This window comes from Cyanistes caeruleus, chromosome 1 (assembly GCF_971803275.1).
Source record: "Cyanistes caeruleus chromosome 1, bCyaCae1.hap1.1, whole genome shotgun sequence".
NCBI lineage: Eukaryota > Metazoa > Chordata > Aves > Passeriformes > Paridae > Cyanistes > Cyanistes caeruleus.
Genome location: NC_141701.1, coordinates 134402158 through 134426267, shown reverse-complemented (window position 1 = coordinate 134426267; position 24110 = coordinate 134402158). Strand labels below are relative to the sequence as shown.

The following is a 24110-nucleotide window of genomic DNA, read 5'->3' as shown; positions in this document are numbered from 1 at the left end:
GGATCCATTTAGCACACTTCCAAATCTAGAAGCACTGGCAATTTGCTGCGGCAATGAGTCCCAAAGATGAGAAACATACTCTGTTAAGAATGATTTCTTTATGTTCTGGATGTGCTGAGATTTCATTTTGTGTCTTTTTGTTATAAGGTATAAGGTAAAGAAAACCAAATAATTTCACCATCCAAACAGCCTGTGTTTTTATATTTGACCCAGTGGGTAGGAGCCTCTTTCAAGAAACTTTATCATCAAGAGGTGTTTTGATAGTAACATAAAATATGTTAACTGGTTTTCATGTATCCAGCATTTCTATCGATTAGAGAATTCTAGTACCACAGTAAGGATCTAATTTCCTTTTTCTGGAAGCATGCTGCTTAAACCATGCAACATCATTATCTCCAGATGTTTTATTAGTTTCTTTTTAATTACCATTCATATTAAAGGTAATACAAATAAAACCAAAAACCCTAAAACACCCCAAAAAAGCCCACCAATCCCCCAACAAACAATACCCCCACCCCAACCCAACAACATACACTGTATGACAGTGTACAAACTGAACTTAAAAAATTAACTAACTTACTTGTTTTGGAGAAATTTAGCAATATATTAACATATTGTCATAATTGCTATCTATGATTTACCTTAATGACTAATTACTAAGAGGTGAGAGGTTTCACCACAAGGCACCCAAAAATATGCAGTAGAAATCTATACTATCTGCACTCTGGACTTCTCCCAAGAGCTGACTTCCTAAGAGCTCTGACAGCATTCAGTATCTCAATGATTTCTTTGTTAAGGAGGAGACTTCAGAAAGTGGCCTGAAAAAAAATGTAAACACAGAGTGAAGTTCTCCTTAAGTTCTGGAAATCATCTCTGACTATACATCTCATGCAGTTCAATATAATCATGCTAAGTTCCTTTGCACTGAAAGAAAAAAAAAAATTAGAGTTATTACTTAAGTAAGTTTGTTGCAGTCATGTCCAAGTCTCTAATTTTAAGAAGTTCTGATCCAAAGGTGCCTACAGGAGTCTTACACCAACTCTGAACTTACATATGGTTGAAATGTGCATCTTTGGGAGCGTAGTGGGAAACTCACTTAAGCAGCCAACCATCTCATGCAGGTCACATCTGTCACACTTTAAAGTCCTAGAACTGAGGGCAGCTTGCCTTTTTTTCACCATGTATTTATTCTAGTCACCAAAGAAAATTTGATTAAACACTGATAGCTGATAGACCTGCCATTTCTTAGAGTATCCACAGGGAGGATGGCCCAGAACCATCCTTTAAAACATGCATTCTGAACAGGTCTAGCAAACTTCAGATGATTAACCTGAAACTTTCCTTCCTCACATTTACTCTGAGCTGAGTATTAAATTAAAAAAAAACCACAAATCATAACCAGCAGGAAACAGGGTATGCTTCTCTGAACAAGAATGGGAAACAAAAGTGGACAAAGGAGTATCTTCCTTGGTCATACTGAATTTAAGAATGTAGCATCCATAATTTGAAGTTACAACTATAAACAGGGTAGCAATATCAATCAAGTAGGTGCATTTTACTGTCCCATGAAATTGCCCAAACCCCGCTCCTGCAGACTTGCAAAAACCCCTCGCAATTTGAATTTTCAGCGAAGGAACATCTCCTTGTTTAAGATATACTATTAAGTTCCTTCATAATTCCATCCCTGTTGTGGAAGGTATAAATAAGATTGCTCCCAAAACTGTTCCTAACTTATCTGTTGAAAGGAACAAAAACTAAGAATAGAGTTCCTATTTCCTGTCTTTTCATTTATTTTCCCATGAGTGCCAGAATATAAAATAAAAAGGACAAGAAAGCTCCCTTGATAGCATGCAAAATGATGAGCACTCAAACTATGACAAGGAAAAAACCCACTAGAACAGGAAGCCAAAAATAGTGTAGACTAGTAATTTGGAGAAAGAGCAGGGGAATACAGAAATCCAAAATTAGGGACTAGATTAATTCTGAAAATAGGAAAATAAAAACCACAGGACAGATGCATCTGAAACATCACATGCCCTACATTCAGGAAAAGATCTCAGGATTCCTTTCACATTCCTCTGTTGTTAACAAATAACTCAAAATCTACTGGAAAAAAATAAGCCTTATCTCCCCCTAAAAGGTGGATCAGACAAAGGAGGATAACCACCCCTATATGAATGCTAAAGAAAACCCTGCTGCTATTGTACTGCTCCTAATGAAAGTAAAGCCAAAGGAACTTTGGAAGGGACAATAGAAGTGATAAAAAGCAAACTTCTTTCAGGAAGAATTGCAACTGAGCAGCAGCACCTACCTTCCCAATTACCACATCTGCACCCTGGAGGCAGTAGCTCATTACACTACATTGAAGTGGACCTATCATGCCATCACAAACACATCCTGGATGTAGAGAATAACAAACAGCAACTGTTCAGTTTCCCTATCTCTGAGCAAGCCACGAGGACTGCTGTTACAGATACTTGTCCTTTTCCCTCTTCATTATCTGCCTCTGTGGCAAAGGAAGCACAGTGCATAAAGCAGGAGTTGGGAATTTAGGAAGAAAATAAAACAAAAGCTGCAGAAGAAAAAAACACTTTGAAAAGAAAGAAGAATCTAGCAGCAGCAAAAAATCCCATGGTAAGAAAATCTTCTGGACTGTATCTGTAGAAGAGGTTAGTAACAAGTATGTGCTATATTGCTTGAAATTGAAGAGGTACTTGTTACAGTCACAAGAGCAGAGATACCACCACAGAGTAGAATGAAAAAAAAAAAAAAAATCGAAGTGAAAATTTGATAGTAAATTTTCAAAATAAGAATAAATCCTTAAAATTTCTCAATGGACTGAGATTAATGTAAGATCATACCATACTGGATCATACAATATGAACCCCAGAAATCTGATGAGTTACAAATTTTTAAAGTAAGACTATGTATTTAAGCAAACTACCACATGCTATTTCCACTCTCACTAAAAGCACTATTGAAATGAGATTACAAGACACTTAAATGCTTCTTTTTCTTGAAAGCAATACAGGTTGAACCATTAAATGGCTTTAACAATCAATGACTGAAGAAAGCCCAGTCAAAAACCCTTACTTCCAATTCTGCAGTTTGATTCTGCATTCAGCACCTGGGGACCCCAGAAACACTTGGCCACAGAGCTCTAGTAGGTAATTTCACTAATTTAAGTCATCAAAAAGAACACACAGCGCAAGCAATTTCAATCTCAATCCCAACCAAAGTAGCAAACATTCAATTATACAGTACTACGTGAATAAAACAAATCCTTCTGTACAACACCAGAAGATACTGAGGCACCCAGATCGCTTTTTTTATGAACATGTTAATCATTAAGAATAACTGACCAGAAAAGAGCAGTGCAGCAAATTGTTACAGAACAGCATAACAGGCTAACAAACATTTTTGCTGTAACTATGAAGCACTGTGAAATATTTGAGATAAAAACCAAGCATAAGGTGTTTGAGTGGTGCAACTCATGACCTGGCTTAAAACGGGAAATTAAAGATGATATTCAAAATCCAAACAGAAGAAAGCCATTTTTCTCAATAACAGAGCACATATCAATAACCATATGAAAGTTAAAGACACACTTCTGAGAGAAAAGCTGTAAGTTTAGGATACGGCAATTTGCTGTCACATATGAAATAAGCAGTACCCACAAACATGTAAAGAGCAACAAAAATATTTGGAGGAGAAAAATATTTGTGTGGACTGTACCCCTTTTCTCCTGTATCCCTTTTAAACTACATTTTGCAACTGTTAAATGCATTGTTAGCTAATAATGCCTTATTGAATTAAGCAGTGTAACCTGAATCTATGCCCAAGACAATAAAAAAAGACCAGCATGCAAAATAATTTGCATTTCCATTAAGTGGCACTTTTACTAGTCCACTGGTTCCCACCTGGTGAGGAACACCAGCACTTTAAATCAGTTATGGCATAGCATGGAACACAAGTTCATAATGTCTTCTGGATTTATTAGTTTAGAATAAAAACTATGAGTGGCATGAGAGAAAAGAAAATGAGGCAGAAAAGGGGTAACAAGGTCCATATTGTGTTTTTGTCTTGAAAACAACCACCACAGTGTGCTAACTATCATACTAGTCAGTAGAATGAAAACTCAAAATCCAGAATTTTCAAGTTGTGAGGTTTTTTAAGCTTTAAAATCAGTGTTGTATAATTGTTGAAGGAAAAAACAGCACTTTGGGATTTTAATCACCAAAGTTTTATACAGGCCTGTAAGTTATTAAAAGTAACAGAAGTTATTTTGTCATTTTGAGTAGTATTAATTTAATAGCAGTTTTTAATAACAGTATTACCTATAATTTAAGGCAGTTGCTTTCAACTGTTTGCAAGTTTTTTTTTATGCTACGTACAAATTATTCTGTCTTAGATGCCTATCATGCCATTCTAACCAGAATGTATCTAATTCTGAGACTAATTCTATGGGAACATATTTTTTCCCAAGACCTTCTCTTTAGAATTTCTTAACACCCTTGAAAAAAAAGAGATATGCAAAAAAAAATCCTTCAAAAATCTACAAATTTATGATTTCCCCAAAATCATAATTACAAATGCCCAACAGAGATCTAAAAAGCCAACTGAAATCTTACAGGATGCACCTCAGCAGCACATATTTGAGGCTATTCCAAGTTCTAGGGCTATACCAATAGCACATCTGCTACCATGACTAAGTGAGCGGACAAGATTTGGTCATACTTGCTCTTTTAACTAATAGTTAAAGTAAAACATAATTTTTTAACTATTACTTTTCACCTGTACAGAGGTACAAGCTTACCTTAGCTTCTAACCTAGGATGATAGTTTTCTTTTCATCAGAACAGTACACAAAAAACATACTGGCACACTCTTACTTGAAGACTTCCATGGTCAAGAGGTGGGTAAACACTGAGAATACATCCACAAGAGCCCAGTAAGCAGACAGCACTCTGATGGAACTTTGCAGAAGTAAGTAGGTAAACCCTAACCCTTGACATATAATCAGTCATTTATGCTAAATGAGGAGAGGGTGGGGGAAGAGATAAAAAAAAAAAAAGGTTGCTTCAAGTGGAGAACAACTGCATGGTAAACTAGGCGCTCCTGACTGCATCTCTTCAAGGCAGTATGGACCATATGCAAAGAAAGAAGACTCACTGAAGCAGTGGAGGACTTCATTAATTCAAATACAGAAGCTCACCTTTATGGCTGTCAATCAAAATTCACAATTTCAATCTCCCTGTATATCTCAAACCCAACACTCTTTAGATGGTAGTACCTTGTGAATAAGGTCCTGACAAGTAAATCTACGACCACTTGAGAACAAGTTTGGTAGTGAGACAAGATACATGACTCCTTTGCTTCTTTGGGGTTAAAAAAAAAAAGCCCCCAGGGCAACTCACAAGAAACAAAGGCAAAGGAAGGACAGGAATTTTAAGCAGTTAACCTATGGAGGGCTCTCTAGCTTAACTAAACAGTAAGAGATGGTCCATCTCCTAGGGTACACTTCTCTTTTTTTGTGACATGAGGAAAAAAAATACTATGGTATTTCTCTTCCTGGCTCATAAAATATGTGTTTTGTCCAATTGCTTTTCCAATCTGTTTATCTTCTGACAGAGGTTAACAAACAGAAGTGATGGTGCGCAACTCTTGCTTATTTAACTTCTCCATGTCAATTGATTTTACCGACCTTTGTCTTACCCCATCTCAGTGTCTCTTTTTGAGGCCACAAGTCCCTCACTATTTACTCACTTCTTATAAAGATGTTCTTTGCCATTGTTCACTGCCATGGCTCTTCTTGTACCTCTTCTGGCATGTACCGTATCTGTTTTGAATAGAAACTGTCCCTTCCCTTAAACATTGATTTTATTTGCCCTCTTACCACCTTGTCAACACAGGCTGGTTGAGGTCTTTCAGCAGTTTGTGACAGCTGATCTTCATAATGGCTCATTGCATAACCCAGCATAATCAGCAAACTTGGCAAGTGTTGTTCCTCCTCCTTTCCCCAGACCATTTATGGATACATTGAGCTGTACAAAAGGCCAAGTCTTCAAAAGACTCTGATGGCAAACGGTCTCCTCTGTGAAAACTGAGCACTGACTTATTTGGGTTTTAAAAACTTTTAACCTGCTACTAAACTATGACACAACCCCTCCCCCTGAACTCCAAACTGTTCAGTTTAAGTGTTGTCAGTGAGTTAGAGTACGTAATATTTGGAAATGAAAAAAAGGAGAACTTTCTAAAGTATCAAAATTTTAATTAGTTTCTTTAAGGTAGTTTCTATCAATTTGTGCAAAAGAGATACCACTCAATTTTGGGTGAAACCACCTTATTTCTTTAGAAAACCAGTCCAGAAGAATAATGTAAAAATATGAACTGCCCCCTATAAAAACAAATTGCTATTTGATATTGAAATGTAATCTGTGTTGGTCTTCATATAGCATTTCTGCTATCCATGCAGTATATACACCTGCTTGTGCACACATACACACAATAAGCTTGATTTTTTCATGTTTATACCCACTATCTTAGATCACTATAGATAAATTACAAGTTCATTGCTTTTAAGCACACAAAAATACATATATTTTATATATTCATTGTAAGAGAGATTCCCCTCAGAAAATGAAAAATGCAAGAAGCAAGGAGTATAAAACCATCATGTATATTGTAGTATTCCTTCATACTTCAACAGTAATCATGGTGACTTTCTGCAACTATTACTTCATACTCTCTTATCTTGATAAATGCAAGCTTGTCCAACTTAAATTCATACAAAATACTACCATAAAGGTATTTTTTCTGGTTCATTACTTCAACTATGCCACCCTTCTGTCCTTCTCCTATGCCTCCCTTATTCCTTCACCATCAAACATGAACAATGGATCTTCATTTGCATGACTTTTCAAATACAAAACTGTAACATATATGTCAACATTCATTTGTTATCAAGATGTCATCCTTGGCCATCTCCTTGCCAGGGCTAGCCTAGCTGTCCATTTGTTCAATCTCCCAAACAAACCACCCTTTAACTGATACCATCATTTAAGCATAAAACATGGAAAACATTACATATTTCACTTTTTAAAATCCTTTTCTTATGTTCTGATAAAGCATTAGTCAGAACACTGATGAACTGCAACCAGCATTTATGCTACTAGTCATAATATAGTTATTATTAATAAATACTTCCTCAGACTACATTTTAAAAAAAACTATGTGCTCTACAAATTAAGACTATGCAATGCTATGGGGAACTTCCAGCCCCCATATTTTTCATAACAAATATTATGTTCATTAACCTATTTTCCAAACAAATTATGGTTTCTTTTAACATTGGAATTAAGCAGGTGAGTAACATGGTTTTCTATCTTAAACTCTTGTGATAGTTTACCTGAGTTGCAGCAACAACAGTAGTTATAGAAGGCGCAGTTGAAGGTGATAGAGCTCCCACTTGCTGCAAGTGGCCTGAAGCCTGCTGAGGTAAATGAGAACTGGAAACGGGAGTGCTAGATCCTGAGCCAGATACTGCATTTGGAAATGATACTGCTACATCATTGCTGCTAAAAATACCTGAAAAAAATTACAAAAACGATTACATGCATCTCTCTCTCTCCCCCTCCCTCTGTTCACTAGTAACCACGTAAATATGCAGTAGAAAATTAATCAAGACAAACAAGATCACTTAATATGTAATGCAGAAAGTTCCTGTGTAGAAATTCTAACCATGCTGATTGATAAAAGTGCTCTCATTATTTAACATTCTACAGTTCAGGGAACACAGATTGATTCACTTTTAAGTTTTTGTAAAACATGTGCGATAAATCAAATATTTATGTGCATTACAAACTGCTCAAATATTAACAGTGGCAGAATTTTTGGCTAAAATGCCTGCCTTCAACTGAGTCTGCTATCAGAGCTTGTTCCTTCAATGTATTACTGTTAAGAATGAAGTTTTGGGCTATATAACTGAACACACACCATACAAATGGAAAAAATACTTTTTAACTTTAGAGTAAATGTTACTAAACAACATACATTTGTTCAAAACTGTAATTTTGGCAACTAAGGATTGCTTGTGCTTTTTCAGAAAAATATTGACAGCAAGTCTGAGGACAAGGTACTCAGATTTGCCAGTAGAACTGGTGGTATTTCATTCATTCACGAACTGTAATTCCATCCATGATCTATACTAATACTTGACTAATATTTCTGCTAGAACAGCCAACAAATAAACAACTAAACACGTTAACATTAGTCAGACTTGTAAGTTAGCAATTTAAATAGGAAGAGTTCACACCCCTCTGTGAAGCCATTACTTCTGTTCATCTACATGCAGGGTAAAGTTCATTATAGAGGTTGGGAAAAAAAACCCTACTGACCAGAAGCCCAGGACAAGAAGTAGTACCTGTCTATGAAACCGTTAGGCTCCACGTGCATTAGATAAGTGAGCTGTCAGCTGGCCAAGGAATATCAAGCATGGTAGCACTGAACTGCAGTTAGAGGAAGAGTGCCACAGGGAGTAAACAGAAGTAGAATGAACATGGTTAGATCAAAAAAAGCAACAGAACTGAAATGCCAGTTAGAAGGCAAAGGGTGGAGCTAGTTTGTCACTCATACAAATAATGATTTGAAGAAGGCAGTGACAATAAGAAGATACGCAATGTTAAAACACCACTCGCCACCCAGATATCCCTCTGAGCACAGGCAGTCAAGGGAGAGACTAACATCATCCAAACCCACACATAATATGCGAACACTGATGCATCTTAAATTCCCTGACTCTATTAACCGTCAAGAAAAATGGAAGAGAAAATCAGCCAGACCCACTAGAGAAAGAAGATACAAAAAAGCAGCTGAAGACACATCGCGACAACATTTTTTCCTGCCTAACCACAGTTAGCGACTTGTCTTCTCCCCAATCTCTTCATCATAGAGAAACTCCCTATCTTTCCTTTCCTACTGAGCTTTTTATCTTCTTCCATTTAGCAACCTCCCCCTCCTTGATTTTTTTTTTTTTGTTAGCATCCCCAAAACCTACAGTCACAGCCTTATTAGCAGTTAAGATCCTTGAAGTGTTCACTTTGCCATAATCTTTTTCCAGTTCTAGCTGGATCAACTAGACAGCACATTTTATGGATTCTGCTCCAATTCATCCCTACACACCACCAAAACGAACATGATTAACAAACAACCTTGCTGCTGAATCTACTCTTAAATGTGACATAACTACAACCACAAAAACTGAAATATAACCCAGGTCCTCAAAAGATTTTTCAATTTGCTTTTAATCAACAATTTCAAATTAATAAAAAGGATGAGATTTGACCTTTTGTTTTTTGAATGCAGTAAAACAATTAAATATACAAACCTTCTTGAAAATATGAGATTCTCATGAATTATCAGGCTTCAGGAACCATACATTTTAAGAATAAAAATAATGAAATATCACAACACCTGTGAGTAAACCATAAGAGCTCATCACCACAAACACTATCACTCTCATAAAACATCAACAGCAATGAGAGGAGAAAACAAAATTTTTGGTGAGAGGCAAGTACTAAAAATGAAGGAGATTTTGCCAGAAAGGGAAAACAACTCCAAAATTTTAAAGCTATTATAGATTTTTTTTATTCTTAATTTTTAAAGATCTTACATATTTAATAACTGCAGAGCTTCTGCTGCTTCTATTTTAATGATAAGGTTTATTCTTCCTCTTAAAAATAAAATTCTGGAATACAAGCAGATAGTTATGAAATCACAGGCAAAAGAATATTTCAAAAGAAAGAAAAGCAGCAAATTGGTTTGCCAGCAGAATGAGGTTAAGCTAATATTTCTTGCCAGTTGTTGTAGTAGTATTAAAAACACTATTTGTTGCTGTTGCAAAATACAGGACAATATGACCTATCAGCACACTCTTTTTGGGATAAGTATCTCCATTTAGCAATCCCTTACTTAACACATGAAGTACATGCACCTTCTGAAACTAGTCATGCAACCAAGATACTACTCCATGCAGCAATCAAATAAGAACTGTATGCTGAACATCCAAATAAATTACTGATTTTCACACAGTTTCAAAAATGCCTGTATAAAAACTATGTGTGTATCATATTAGAAAAGCCAAGACAATACGCATTTGAAGTATCTCTAACATACTAAGTTGTCTTTTTGGGGTTTGGGGAGAGATAAATCACTTTCTGGATCAGGAAGGAATGGTAATGAAAACCTGAGTAAATCTCTGTAAACTACATTTAAGTTTTAAATAAACAAACCACCGTGAAGTCCTTCCCAAATTAGTGAAAAGCCAAAGAGCTGTAACTTGTGATGAATGGCATCGTGTAATTTGCCAGCACCATAAATAGCATGTTCAAATGCAATGTTCAGCATTAACCAGAACACAGTTCTTTGGCTCCACGTGGAAATAGACACATAATACTGTTCAGGTAAAGTCTGACTGTGCATGGCACCGTTAATACAGCTGCAGAACATGGACTTCAGGCTCTAACAGATAAAATGCACATGTAACCTACACTGCTGGCTCAAATGGCTTAACAAAAAGACAAGTGGGAAAAAAAAAAAAAAAATTATCTCTGGCCAACAAATAACTGCCTGCTTAGCACAGAAAGGTAGTATCATATAGGAGGGAATATATCAGATAACGTAGACTAGAAAAAATGCATTCTTTATGCACCATCAATGACAAATTTTGTAACAGAGGATATAAAAGCACTTCAATAATAGCGAAAACAAAATAGCCTCAAATCAAAACCAGCAACAGGACAGGTGGCACAATTTTAGTGGTTTTATTCAAAATCTCAAAAGTAAGTAGTTTCATGAGCAGAAGAGTTAACAAAACTGATTAAATCCTGGATTTCCACAGTGTTACATCTCACAATAACATCAATACACTAAGCTCTCCCACCACAATTTCTGTATCCAGCTATGAAATCCTCACTTCTTATTTTCTAGTACCACAGCCCCCCCCATTACCCAGCCCTCTCACATTCCTTTCTTATGCTGGTGAATGCCTAGTTCAGAAAGAGGGAAGAAACAGGCAGTGGTTCATTACTTTTGTACCCATCCATTCATATTACAGGAACATATGTGTTTCAGACTTTTTTTTCCTGTAAACTGGTCAAAAGACTTAAAGCTTAAGTGGGCCAAAATCAAGAGAGACAACATCTAGACTACTTCATTAGGAAGCTTGTAAAATGGTCTCCCTAAAGCTGTATTTTCTTCTGTAGGTCAGAAATCTGAAACTATTACAACAATTCAGAAAAGAGGAAGTTCTCAGATACCTGTCATCTTAGTATTTTGTCAAAACTTCAGGAATAAGAAGAATATGGCCAAAGAGGCTGTATTTCAGATGTAAACTTTCAGGCCCACAGAAGTTGCACAAAACTACAAAACCTTCCTACTTGGGGGAGAGCAGCTGGGCATGGGGTTGGGACAACAACCTCAAGGAAACTCACAGTAGAAATCACAGAAATAAAAGCAAATTTTGAGCTATAAGAACAAGAACTTCTTTACACAAACTGAAGCTATAAACATGTTATCAGTAGCTTCATTTCATGTGGTAATCTCAAAAAGTCTCCCCTAAACCCATGGCAACTTCCTATACAGTGCAAAATGAAAAGGAGTCTTTGCATTAAGTAGTCCATTCATTAGTAACTAAACATGTACAAAAAACTGATTAAGTTCCACTACACAAGAAAGAACATGTTCTATTCCAGTACAATGTTAACAGCTGAAGAAGTACCCCACCATGTTATTTTGTAATGTGGTCATAAACTGAAGTGAATCTAATACAAAACAGAAGCAAATAAAAATGGGTTATTTTTGACAGTTGTCAAAGGAGAAGAAAGTTGCACTTTAAACTGCCAAGGTAGCAACAATATTTCACTTAAATTAATGAGATAATGAGCTTGGATGCTAGGGCCAATTTGCCTCCTTCATAAAAACCTTCTGAAACCTAAGAATCAAATAATCAAACTATTTTCCTGCTGGTGATGAGGAAAGTGGTATGGTTCCCTTTCAGAGAGGCTTCTACAAGACTCTGCAGTAACAGTTCTAGAGGCGCATGAAGTGAAAGTACAGATCTGCAGCTGGATAACAAGCTACATTTCCCTCCCTTTCAGTGACTGGGCATCCTTTTTTGATGGAGGCACAGCAGCCTGTCACAGATGAACAGTCAATGGCTTCCTTTCACAAAGGGCATTCTGAGTACTCTCCATAACTGAGGTAGAAGTTATAAAGCTCCACAAACTTAAAATACCCAAAGAATGCACACTGCTGGGGGTGAAGGGGAGGAGGGAAGATACAAAGTACAAGTGTATATGTTTTCAAAAACTGGTTCTCTGTTTCAAACAGTTGTTCCAGTTTCATATGTACTGACAGAAGGCAGACTGCCACAATTAGTCCCTTGGAGAATACTCTGTAGAGTGGATTTATAGTCAAAGACCAAAATACTTGACAAGAACCTTGACACAATCCAGCGCAGCAATATGACACATATATGGTGAATCCATGATCATATCACCTATGTATACAGCAAAGATCTAAAGTTTGCTATCAAACTCCATTACAATTAACCCCAAATCCTTGGCAACTCATCCAGCAAAAGATGTTTAGGTAATCTCTTCTATTCCCATCCCTATGGTCAAACCCCTAATTGTACAGCTATCTGTAATCAATCAGAAATGTGTTCAACAGTGGAGTGGGGGTGAAAGATCAGAACACACCCATGTGCTACTGAAATCGTCTACTGTGTTCAGCTAGTCCCCCCTGCTAGAGTGAACAATGGTATTTTACACTTGATTCCATGTTCACTGATGACCACTGATGTTAGCAATCATTTTCCCACTTTGAATTAATCCAAGCTGATACAGCCCTCCACAACAGAAGGGCTCAAACTCACATTTTTCATAGCCCACCCAAGAAGAATTTTCCCTCTAAGAGAAAAGGTCTGAATGTGACACAAGGAGACAGATGAATGATGTGCTAGACTAGGAAGACAGGGAGAACTGTACTGTTTTTCTAGCTCACTATATCTAACAGTGAACAACACTAGCAGTTCACTGCTAGCTAGCTATGTTTCCTAGCAGCCACACAAGGAAAAAAACAAAAGAAGGCAAGCATGTATCAATACTTTCCTCAAATGTTCTCCCAGCCTCTAGAAATCTATAATGTATGAATTTTGAGTGTGAGGAATGGTTTTTGTAATTATGAGCCTTAAATATGTTTCCAGCCTTGTTCCAATGACTATCTTCCAATCCTTTCTGAACAACTGAAATTTTTCATAATGTATCTCATGGCAAACTTATACCTTAGTTAAACTGTGCAGTCTTTTTTGGGGGTCGAAGATGGGCAACACAGGGACAAAACTCCTTTCACTTGTTTCCTCCAGATGTTCTGACTTCTCACAAAAATCTCTGAAATGCTTCATAACTGCCTGTTCATATTTCACAATTAATTCAGCTTTATGAAATATACATGTTAAGAATTTCATGCTTGTTCTACCACAAGTAAAAATGTTTTCAAGTACTCTTCTAGAACAGAATACTGAGATAAAGAGCTCCATGATCGTATCTGAGACACATATGCTCATAACCACATAAAAGGCCTGTACTTCAAGTGTGCCACAGCACAGAAAGATCTTTGTAAAAGAAAAAGTTAAACAGATACTTAAGAACAATTGATAAAGATCTTAACTTTTTAAGGTTTAGTTTTAAAAGTTCACTTTTTAAGTGACAAGCCTAGGTTACTTAAATACAACAAACTAAAACCAAAGCAGTTTCAGGCTCACTTAATGAGTATTCATGAATATGAGCATGACTTGTGATCTATATTTTTTAATTATTTCAGAAAAATCTATTTTGTTTGCTTAAGATCTCTGAAAACACAGCATAGCTTCAAACCATTCTGACAGCAATCTACCTCAGTGCTGGATGGTGAGTCACTGGAAGCACTAGGTTTCCTCTTCACTGTGAACATAATACAGTCTTTTATGGGACCTTCTCCCTTTCGGATTCCAGTGATCTGAGGCTGGTGCCTTCGAAGGGAAGCCTTTGAAGAGAGGGGGCAGGGGAGAAGAAGGAGCAGCTGTTGCCCAAATTTGTGAAGGCCCACAAATAGCTGTCATTAGCAGGAGTCATAATTTTCAAGTGGTATTCTAGAACCTCATGGTCAGATAGTTACACTTAAGACTGCAATATCTGACAGCCAAATAGTAATTACTCAGTACTTCGAAACATGCATAACAGAACTACTTCAGGCTGACTTTTTAATTTACCCTTGTCTTGTTCTTTGTTTTTATCAATTTAGATGGTTTAGCTGAGCACTGTCTCCATGCTTCAATACAGGCAGATGCCTTTTCATCAGCACTGAAAAATTCTAGCCCAAGTTGGGCTAGATTCAAAGATTTTAATTCATGCTCAGTACAGATTCTGTTTAGTTTAGGTTATCTTGTTAAAAAAAATCATATATACCAAATTTTGCCTGCATTGATGGAGAGGCAAAGGCTACAGAAATTAAGTTTGTCTGTAAACATGTTGTCTTCTAAAAACAATCACAGGACTGACACTGGAACAATGGATGTCTGCTCTGTATTAGGATTCGCCTCACTGCAACTCAAAAATCAACGTAAGACATAGAACAATCAATAACAAAGACCTAAAAACAGCAACAGGAGTATGAAATAAAACAGACAGAAGACAGGACAAGCAACAACTGAAGTAACCACAGAAAGGCAACAAGCAAACTCTACAATCAGGTCATTGCTTCTCAGAGCCTTTAAGTATGCACTAAAGCTGCCAAAAGATAGGTTTACTCAATATGTATATATATGCATTTACAGATATGTATATCCCTCTTGCTCCTATTCACTGCTAGACCCGTAGAAGAAGAGATGAGACTGCATGGTCAAGTCAAAAAAGTTTGACTGCAACAGAGTACAACTTGGAAGGACAAAGCACATTGTTATCACACAGTGAATAGCAGTTTACATCTCTCAACTGCAAACTCTGTGATTTTTAGAAAAGGTTTTGAAAAAGGCATGAAAGATACAAGAAGTTGACTACACAACTGTGAAACATAGCACTGAGTATACCAAGTCTCTTACTGGCAAAACTGCAGTTTACCACTGTCTGCCTTGACATGTCTTGACACCTTTCTATTAAGGCAGGCATCTTAATGGAACAACTTTCTTGATTCCATTTTCTAGTCCTCTTCTTTAGGACTAGATTCTTTCAAACCAGTTCAATTTTTAGCTATTATCTTTCCTCCTTCAGACTTCGTCAGCATCAAATTTCAACTGACAGTTTGCCCACCTTTATAGCAAAACTATTAATAATAAACCTCTCTGCTCTAAACTTGTATTTGTTTCCACTCAAACAAAATCTCACTGGTTTTCTTTTTGGTACTTTATTGCTGATGTGCAGCCAGCTTAAACTCTGTGCAATGAAAAAACAAGCTCCTCACACAGACTCCATCAAAACTCTTACTGACAGTGACATGTACAATCCTCAGCATTACCTGACACATAATCTGAATATGATGTTGGAGTAAATTATCTTCCTTTATTTAAATACTTATCTTAAGTTTTAATACTTTCATTTCATCCTATATAAACACACATGACAAGATCTCCTCTTGTTTATATTATCAAAATTTCTATCTACTCTCATTGATTTCACCCAGATACATGCTTCTGACAAAACAAGATCCCTACAATACTGGAATGGGGGGAGGGAGGGAAGGAGAGAAAGGCAATACTGGGGGAAAAAAGTAACCAACTTAGCATCAGAAGGTATTGTGAAACATTACCACCACCCCACCACCCCAAAAAAAGGTAATTAGACGATAAATCCTGTCCAAACACCATTCTAAAGCAAAAATGTAGCTACCATTATGCTGTTCCACAACAGTAAGTTATATAAAGCATTACTACTGTTTAGCAATATATGCCCTTCCAACTACCTATGCCATTCGTTTAAGAAACAAAAGGTGTAATTGTGGAAAGAAGTCACAAATGGCATTCCATCAATTTCTATTCTGCACCCTCTTGTGAATCTATACCTCTTCAACATTAAACAGCAAAAACGCTCTGCTTATAAACAGCAGAAACTCACCAAGTCCAAATTCAGCACACTTTGTCAGATACCCTTCAGATGTTTTATTTTTGTTCAGAAAAATGGTGAGCTTGCTTTCCTTCATCTCAAAGCTGGTTCAGAGCACTGTATACCTGGGAGAGTGAGAGGGAAACCCTACATCAAAAGGAAAAAAGCTAAACCTATTTTATTAAAGCAAAGAAAATCTAGAGAAAGTTCAGTATTTCTCACCACATGTAGACTACGAAACATAATGTAATATTAAATTTTTTATTATTTAAGAGACCCACCACTCTAACATCTGCCTAAGAGGTGTAATTCATAGCTCTGACAGTGTGAAAAGCAGAAGTTCTATAAAACTGTAATGACTGCTTGCTTAAAATGCAAAAAACTTGGTCATGCAAAGTTTCAAACATTTAAATTCTTTTGCATACACTGAATTTCAAGTCAATACAATTAACAATGCATACAGCACTGCTCTCCTAACATATGTGCACAGCAGTAAAAAAACTTCTATTTGGGACCAGCATAAATGGATAAAAATTTCCAATTTTTATTAACAGATCACCTGACACCAATTAAATATCATACTGAGAAATAAACTTGATAACCTTCAAAATAAGCCTCATGTGAGAGTTTTAAATCTTCCAGTAACTTGTGAATACAGCTATGATTGTTTCCTACAAACTAACAATAGCCTTGAAAAAGTAAACCAAGTTCTAATTTAATAAGGTATTTCATTTCCACTAGCTACAAGTGAATACAGAAACAGGGGTACAAAGCCAATGCTCAACACTAAAGGGAAACAGCCATTAGATACATTAAAGATTCAATATTGCTCCCTCTGAACCTGATAGTTCTGTTATCAGTGACACAAATGAGCAGCATCAGGCTGTCAGAACAAAGAATGGACAAAACAAGGCTACCTTCACATGCATTACTTGTAGTAATTTAAGTAGTCAGGAAGGGAAGTGGGAGAATGCCCGAGGTAGACACCACTATAACACACCTATGAATGGAGCACAGAAGAAGGACTAGAAAACACTATTCACAAAATTAAAGAAAAGAATCTCAGAACTGGAATAAAACTGTTACCGTTTTACTTCACACATACAAAAAGATCATAAAAAGAGAACTGAGGAACTATTGACCTATCAGGCTCCTGCAGACAATCTACAAAAGTTTTCACTCAGGTACTGAACAATTGACGCACTGCAGACCTGTATTTCACCCAATCCATAGAATATGCAGACCTTCAATCAGGCTTTTCCACAAAAGGCTACCCTTTGTGATAAATGAACCTCTGAAAAAGATTCTAATATAACTTACCATTATGTATGGCATTCATCAACTTCGCGAAAGCTTTTGAGTTAGGAGAAAAAGGGCTTCATGTTAAGATCATGTTTAACAGACACACAAAAGAATATATGTATAGACAGGAATTTCAGTGAACAATAATATACCTGAATACATCTTTCTTGTATTAGAGCTCTGATCATTTACAGTAGCACAAATTGTAAAATGGATTTATTTCTATCCACTATAATTTTTTACTTATACTTCTTTTATCAGTGTTGGTTAGATTTTAAATGTTGAGTATAAGAGCATTCCAGCACATGCCAATTAGCTGTATTCCAAAGCTACTATTACAAATAAAAATTCAAATTCTTTCCAGTGGCAATCAGTGCCCCCAAGAAAAGATCGATTTTAATTTTTTTGTCTGCAACAAATTTAGAAACTCAAACGGAAGTTGCCTTGCTAATTTTAATCACATGGCATCTGTTTTGCTTCACTGATAGATTGAGATGAATTCAAGCAATCAAGTCTAACAGAAAATGGTTGTGTCTCCTGGACTGCAGAGAGCTCAGCTCAGGAACAACTCAGATACATAGAAAGAATGTCCAACTAGTGGTACACCAAAGGAGATGCTCCTTTCCTTCACAGATGCTGGGGTTTTTAGAGTATTTACTGATCTCTGATCCTCACGTGTCAGAACACTCACATCCTCTGCCGTGCAGCTGAAGTCTCCTGCACAGCCTCCACAGCACCAGAGCACTGTAATGCCCAGTTGCAGAGTGGTGGCAGTCGTGCAGATGCCAGCCCTCTTCCACTTATCCCACCAGCTTATTCCTGCTTAGGACAATGACCTCATGACTACAGAATTGCTTCAGTTTCAGTTTGCTCCTTCACTCTTTCACGCCACTAAGGAACAAAGGCCTCAGTTTACACATCTGGTTTGAGGTAATAGAATAAATTATTTTACAGATCTGAGTGGGGAGAACACCTCTGTCATACTCCCATGGGGGAATTTTCTAGGCATCAGCCTCTGAGATCTGACTGCAGTAACTATTTGGATTCCAACAGGGAAACTGCCTTTAATGCTTTATTTTTCTCTTCTTTACTCTTGCCACAACTGGACGCTACTAAACACTGCTGTCATAAGCCATTTTTTAACTCTTCTGAAGGGTCTTCTGAACATCAGAATTTCAAAAAAAATGAATGAACAAAGACATCTTAAACATCCGTCATTCATACTCAAAGATTACAAGAACTAAGAAGCAATTTTAAAAAATTTAAAAGCTTTGACTTTTACCTACTGACTAAAATTGAATAACTAGACAAAGGTACTTCAATGGAAACACTTCTAAAATTTGGAATATTTTAATTAAAGCATTACATACAAAGTGTGTTCTCTAAAAAACAGAACTAATGTTCAGGGGTTTAAATTTGGTGGTACAGAAAAAATGCACAATGTGCAAAATTCTGTATGATTCTTGACAGAAGTGCCTTAATCTGAAATAAATAAAACTGATAATTTTAATTAACCTTCTTAACAATTTTCAGAGAGCTAACAAAATACAAAAATACACTCATAATTTACAAGGAAAAAATTACTAAAATGCACAGAGATAACATGACTGGAACAACATTATGCCATACAAATTCTTTCTCAGGTGCAGAGGACACAATGCAACTGCAGTCCACCACTCTTAAGAGTGGAATCATTTCACCCACACCTACTTTCCACAGCCTTTATTTGATTATAATCATATCTGTTCTCTCCAGTTAGGCTCAACTTTTGTACACTAGAAATAGTAGCCATTTTGATCCATCATTGCTTTCAACACTAAAGAAAATCCCTTTCAAATTTAAGGAACCATTGGGTAGGTTTGGAAGGAGGCTTGGGGTGATGGTAGGGTTTTTCTTTTCTTTATTTTTTATTTTATTCAAACAAGCTCAGTCCTAGACTGCCAAAGCTATACCTTTAACTTTTGTTTCTTTAAAACCATACCAAACGGGAGCCACCACTAATCCAAGCAATCACATATAATGTATTCCCAAACATAACTCAAGAGGTATGAGAAAGTTTCAAAGCAGAATAGACTAGATATGTCCCAATGCAAAATTTCCTACTCTAAGATAAAACTTCACAGACAAATGAGGAAGAGATGCAGTTGAAGAGCTAACAAAACACTAGCTGTTCTAACACAGACCTCTTCCAATTACACAAGGAAGGGCCGACACTAGATCAGTCCTGCTTGTGACTGACAGAGCTAATTCTAGACTCCCCCCAAGCCTCTCCACAGAACAGAAGGAGAACTGTTCCCCTAACACCACTCCCTTCCACACTCCATAAATTAGTAGAAGGCAGATGAAAAAAGGTGTTTTATTCTGGCAGGAAAAAAGACCTACTGTCTTGGTTCCTGTGTAACTGCCTTTTTGGGTAGCTATGTCTTTCCTGACTCCTGCACTGAGGTACTCCCAGTCACCCAGTTTTCTGCCACAATGTACAGCCAAATTAAAATCCAACAGGCTAAGGTGTCAAGAAAGGTTAGGGATTGTCAATGGTAATTATATGTATACAAATGCTGTAATAATTGAACTTGACTTCTACTTGTTTTCATTTATTTGCCATCTCTGCTGCCTCCCGTATTTTCTTCTCAATCATGGCTAAATCTTTCCGTTCGTCATCCAATCCTTACAGCAGATGCTATTGTTTGCTTTACTTAGAACCTTACAATTATTCCTCCTTAAAGTAAGTCCTGCTCAGAAAAAACTTTGATGCTTCCAGCTCATTCATTTCAATTTCTGAAATGACTTGGTATTAATACCTACATCCAAGCCACCACCCTCTGGCTGTTCACTTGTTTTTAAGGGAATTGGTTATACATACAAAAACTCAAGTTCCATTCTAAGCTTACCCCTATTCCACAAGAGAAAAAAAGCCTAGTGACTTTGTCCCTAGGAAGGATGTTATTTGATGTAACCAAGCCCTAAATCTGTCAGATTAGACATTTGTCCATGATAGCAATCACACTTTAAAAAAAAAAAAAAAAAAAGCTGAAAAAACCCAAACAAAACAAATTCCAACAATTTGCATTTGACATTCTGATGTGAAAGCTAACAATATTGACAGTTTATGAGCCACTTTTTCCTTTGGAGGAATGACTGATGTGTTTGGTGTTTGGTTTTCTGTTTGTTTGTTTGGGGGGGGGGGGTGTTTCTGCTGAGGTTTTTTTAATTTACTTGGAATCTCTAGTCATTCTTATCTCACAGATGTTCAAAACAAATAAACAATAGGAAACAGAAATAAAGCCAAGTACATAGTATCTAATAGAATTTTTCACGCACAAGTCCCAGTTACATGTTCGTATTCTTCAGTTCTGTTACCAGCTTCCACAAATCCCTTCTCAACTCAGATTTCTAGAGCTATACTGCTCCAAAGAACATAGATGCTCACTCACTTTTTTATGACTAAAATTTTCAATTTTTCCTGTTATTCAGGTTAGTGAGAACTCTTTTCTGAACCTTCTACCACTGCATGTAATTCTCTCTCATAAAAACATATGCAGCAAACCAGATCACTGTCAAAATGAACAGTTTTTTCCTGTTATCCTTATGGCCTTCTCACATACCTACCAAATCTGACACTGAAACATGAAGATTTCTGTTGAAAATCTGAATAAAAAGTATATAAAGAGCAATATGAAGCAACGAGTCTGCATCTAAACTAGGTGTTAAATTCCAGTTTGGTTTTACAAAACTGCTTTACATTCAGGATCAGGTAAGAAGTAGCTTTTCTAAGAATACAAAATAGTTTCTTTCACTTACTATTTCCTGCATTACCACCACAAAAGCCTTTGCAAGAACTGTCCTGCTAAGAATTCTGACAGCACACTTTATGTATACAGCATACCTGTATATCAATATAATCATATTCCTAAAACACCTTTTCAGGTATGCCTAATACTCTTCAAAGAGAGTTTTATTTGTGTAACCTTCTAGAAGTACACTGTACTGCTACCAATTTTCTGCATTTTAATCACACTGTGGAGATTTATCAAAAATGAGCTCACATTCAGATGGATCTACATGCAGATTGTGCAGATACAGGTAATGTTTGCAGAGTACCAGAAACACCATATAATGAAAAGGCACTAGGACACTGTCACTTCCTGTACCTAAGGCACATCTTTATGCACATGGAGCTACCAGGGGACCACCTGGCTGCAAATCCTCCACTACAGAACCAGAATTGCTGGGGCGCATGTGCTGCAGCACTGTGCCAAGTCACACACTACAGTACCACAGGCCACCTGGAGCTTCAGAAAGCTGCTGTTCTTAGTCCTATGACACCCATATAACCTACTTAAGGAAGAAAAACAAATTAATCACATAAGAAGGTAGCACAGGGACTTGATAATCAGACACTCAGCCCTATTATATTTGTTTTAAAAAGCTGTATAGCTCCTATATGAATATGAGTGTCATCCTATACAAGTGTCACATGAAATCTCTCCGTTCTAAGTCTTAATGGATTTGTCCCTGAGCAACATCTTTCACTGAAAAGCCCAATTATTTTAAGGTAACTAGTCTTTTTTATGCCACTGTATTATGTTAGCATTTCTATTTAATTTTTTTTATTTCCTTTTTGAAACTTTATAAAGGAATTGCAGAAATTATTATGATCATCAGCAACATCTCTAGACATCACAGCCTCTCCCTAGATACACTCCTGAGACAACTTTCAGTCAGTTTAACTTCTGGTACTGCAGCTTTTCACATCAATTAAATGGAAAATTTAAATGCTTCCCTCTGATTTTAAAAACATGACTGTAGTGTTGTCACCTCTGACTGACAACAACAACAAAAAAATAATTTTACCTTATGAATTGGAAAGTCTTCAGAAGGACAAAAATGCTTCAAGAACTATCAACACATACATATAACTTATTTTTCAGTTACACTTGATTTCTGAAAGACTTAAAAGTCTGTAAGATCTGAAAAGTACAATTTTCAAGGAACAGTAAAAAACCCTACTGCTCCTTTTATAGTCATGCCTCTTCTCTACCCTCCCCCACATGCACTTTTTTATGTTCCCATGTCACCTTTAACAGATTTTATGGAGTTAAAAGACTGATTGCTATCTCACATTTGACTTACAAAGAATGCCATACTCTAGTAATTGACTCCAGATGCTGAAAAATGTTCACACTCAAGAAGATGGATATTTTAATTTAAAGAAAAAAATATATATATACACACACAAAAAAACTCTTAATTTGATACCATTATGAAAGTCCTTTTTAAGTTAAGCCATTTTAAAGGAGTTTCTGAGAACTAAACAGTTACAAGTAAGCAAACACTTGTGACTCACTTTATTTTCCAAGCAGCAATACAATTAAGGAATACATCCTTATTTTTCAGAAAAGGAATACACCTCTAAAGCAAATATCAAGTTCTGCAACAAAAACATCTGATAGGATAGAAATCTTAATTGCTTCACAGTGTTTCCTTATTCCCCCACTCTATTTAAAATTCCAAGTCCTAGTTTTTTAATAAGAGCTAAAGAACTAACATATTCCAAGCACAAAACTGGAAGTTTCAGTACATTTTCTCTTTCTCCCCTAATATTTTTTAATGTAATAATGACAATACCACATACTTTTCCTCCATGTATCTGCAAAGACAATCAGCCACTGGAAAAGCAGGCAATTTATTTTCTTCACTATGCAGACAACAATAGCAGCAAAGCTGTCAGACAGATCTCGTTCATGCAGCGTAGTTTATGCAGATTACCCAGGCCTGAAATAAGTTCATTTTTATCACGAGTTCAAACCTAACATCAAATATATACAAGGCACTTTAAGCACTTTGTAGGCTAATGGGTCAAATATATTACAAAGGCAAGAAGTTTACCAAAAGCTCACGAACTTCTGTGAAAACCTTCCCTTCCCAAACAAAACAGATTTATAGCTAAATTTGGAAAGTAATAACTACAGAAACTGAAGTAGCCTTTAAGCCCTTCCCAGTCCATTTTCCTCCCTGCCAGTATAGATACAACTAGCAAATAGTTAGTGTATTCATAAAGACACTTATTATGTTTTAAAAAATTTGTATTTAGATGCCAATTGTGCAAATAATTCTGTATGGGAAAAAATCTAGACCTGCAGAATTTCTTGTATTTGTTACTTCAGTAATATCTGGGCAGAGGACTCACAAAGCTTGCATAAAAACAGTATTTCAAACAATTTAGAAGTAATATTTGGGCAGAAGACTCATAAAGCTTGGATAAAAACAGTATTTCAACAATTTAGAAATATTTGCATCTGTTTTCTAAGCTGCTTAAAACTATGTCTTTCTTCCAAAATTTTCTTTATTTTGTTATTAAATGAAGACCTAAAAGGGAAGTCAAGAAAATACACACTCCCTTTCCCATATTGATTTCTTTGCTTTGTTGTGCTTTTTTTTTAGCATCTGAATGTATTACAAGTTCAAAATTTAAACATACTATTTGCTGTTGACTGTCTGAGTATAATAAATAAATAAGGCCATCTTTTGAAATTTAAATAGAAGCTAATGCCCAGACTCACCATAATTTGGGAGTCTAGTTTATAGATGTAATCTTCAAAATTTCTATTTTAACTTGACAGACACATTCTCATACAACAATTAGCTAGTCGTGTAATTTCCACAGCTGCCAAGA

At 36.3% G+C, this 24110-nt stretch overlaps 1 protein-coding gene across 22 annotated transcripts in view; it reads right to left on the bottom strand.

The window, feature by feature from the left end:
* MLLT10 (MLLT10 histone lysine methyltransferase DOT1L cofactor) overlaps positions 1-24110 on the bottom strand; it is a 135872-nt gene that overhangs the window by 26984 nt on the left and 84778 nt on the right. For all 22 annotated transcript variants that reach the window (XR_015278689.1, XR_015278696.1, XR_015278692.1 and 19 more), the window contains one exon: positions 7408-7586. Coding sequence is in view for 19 of the 22 variants with exons in the window: in XM_086860367.1 (XP_086716493.1) it covers positions 7408-7586 (179 nt within the window). In the remaining 3 variants the exon portion in view is untranslated. The remainder of the gene's footprint in view (positions 1-7407; positions 7587-24110) is intronic.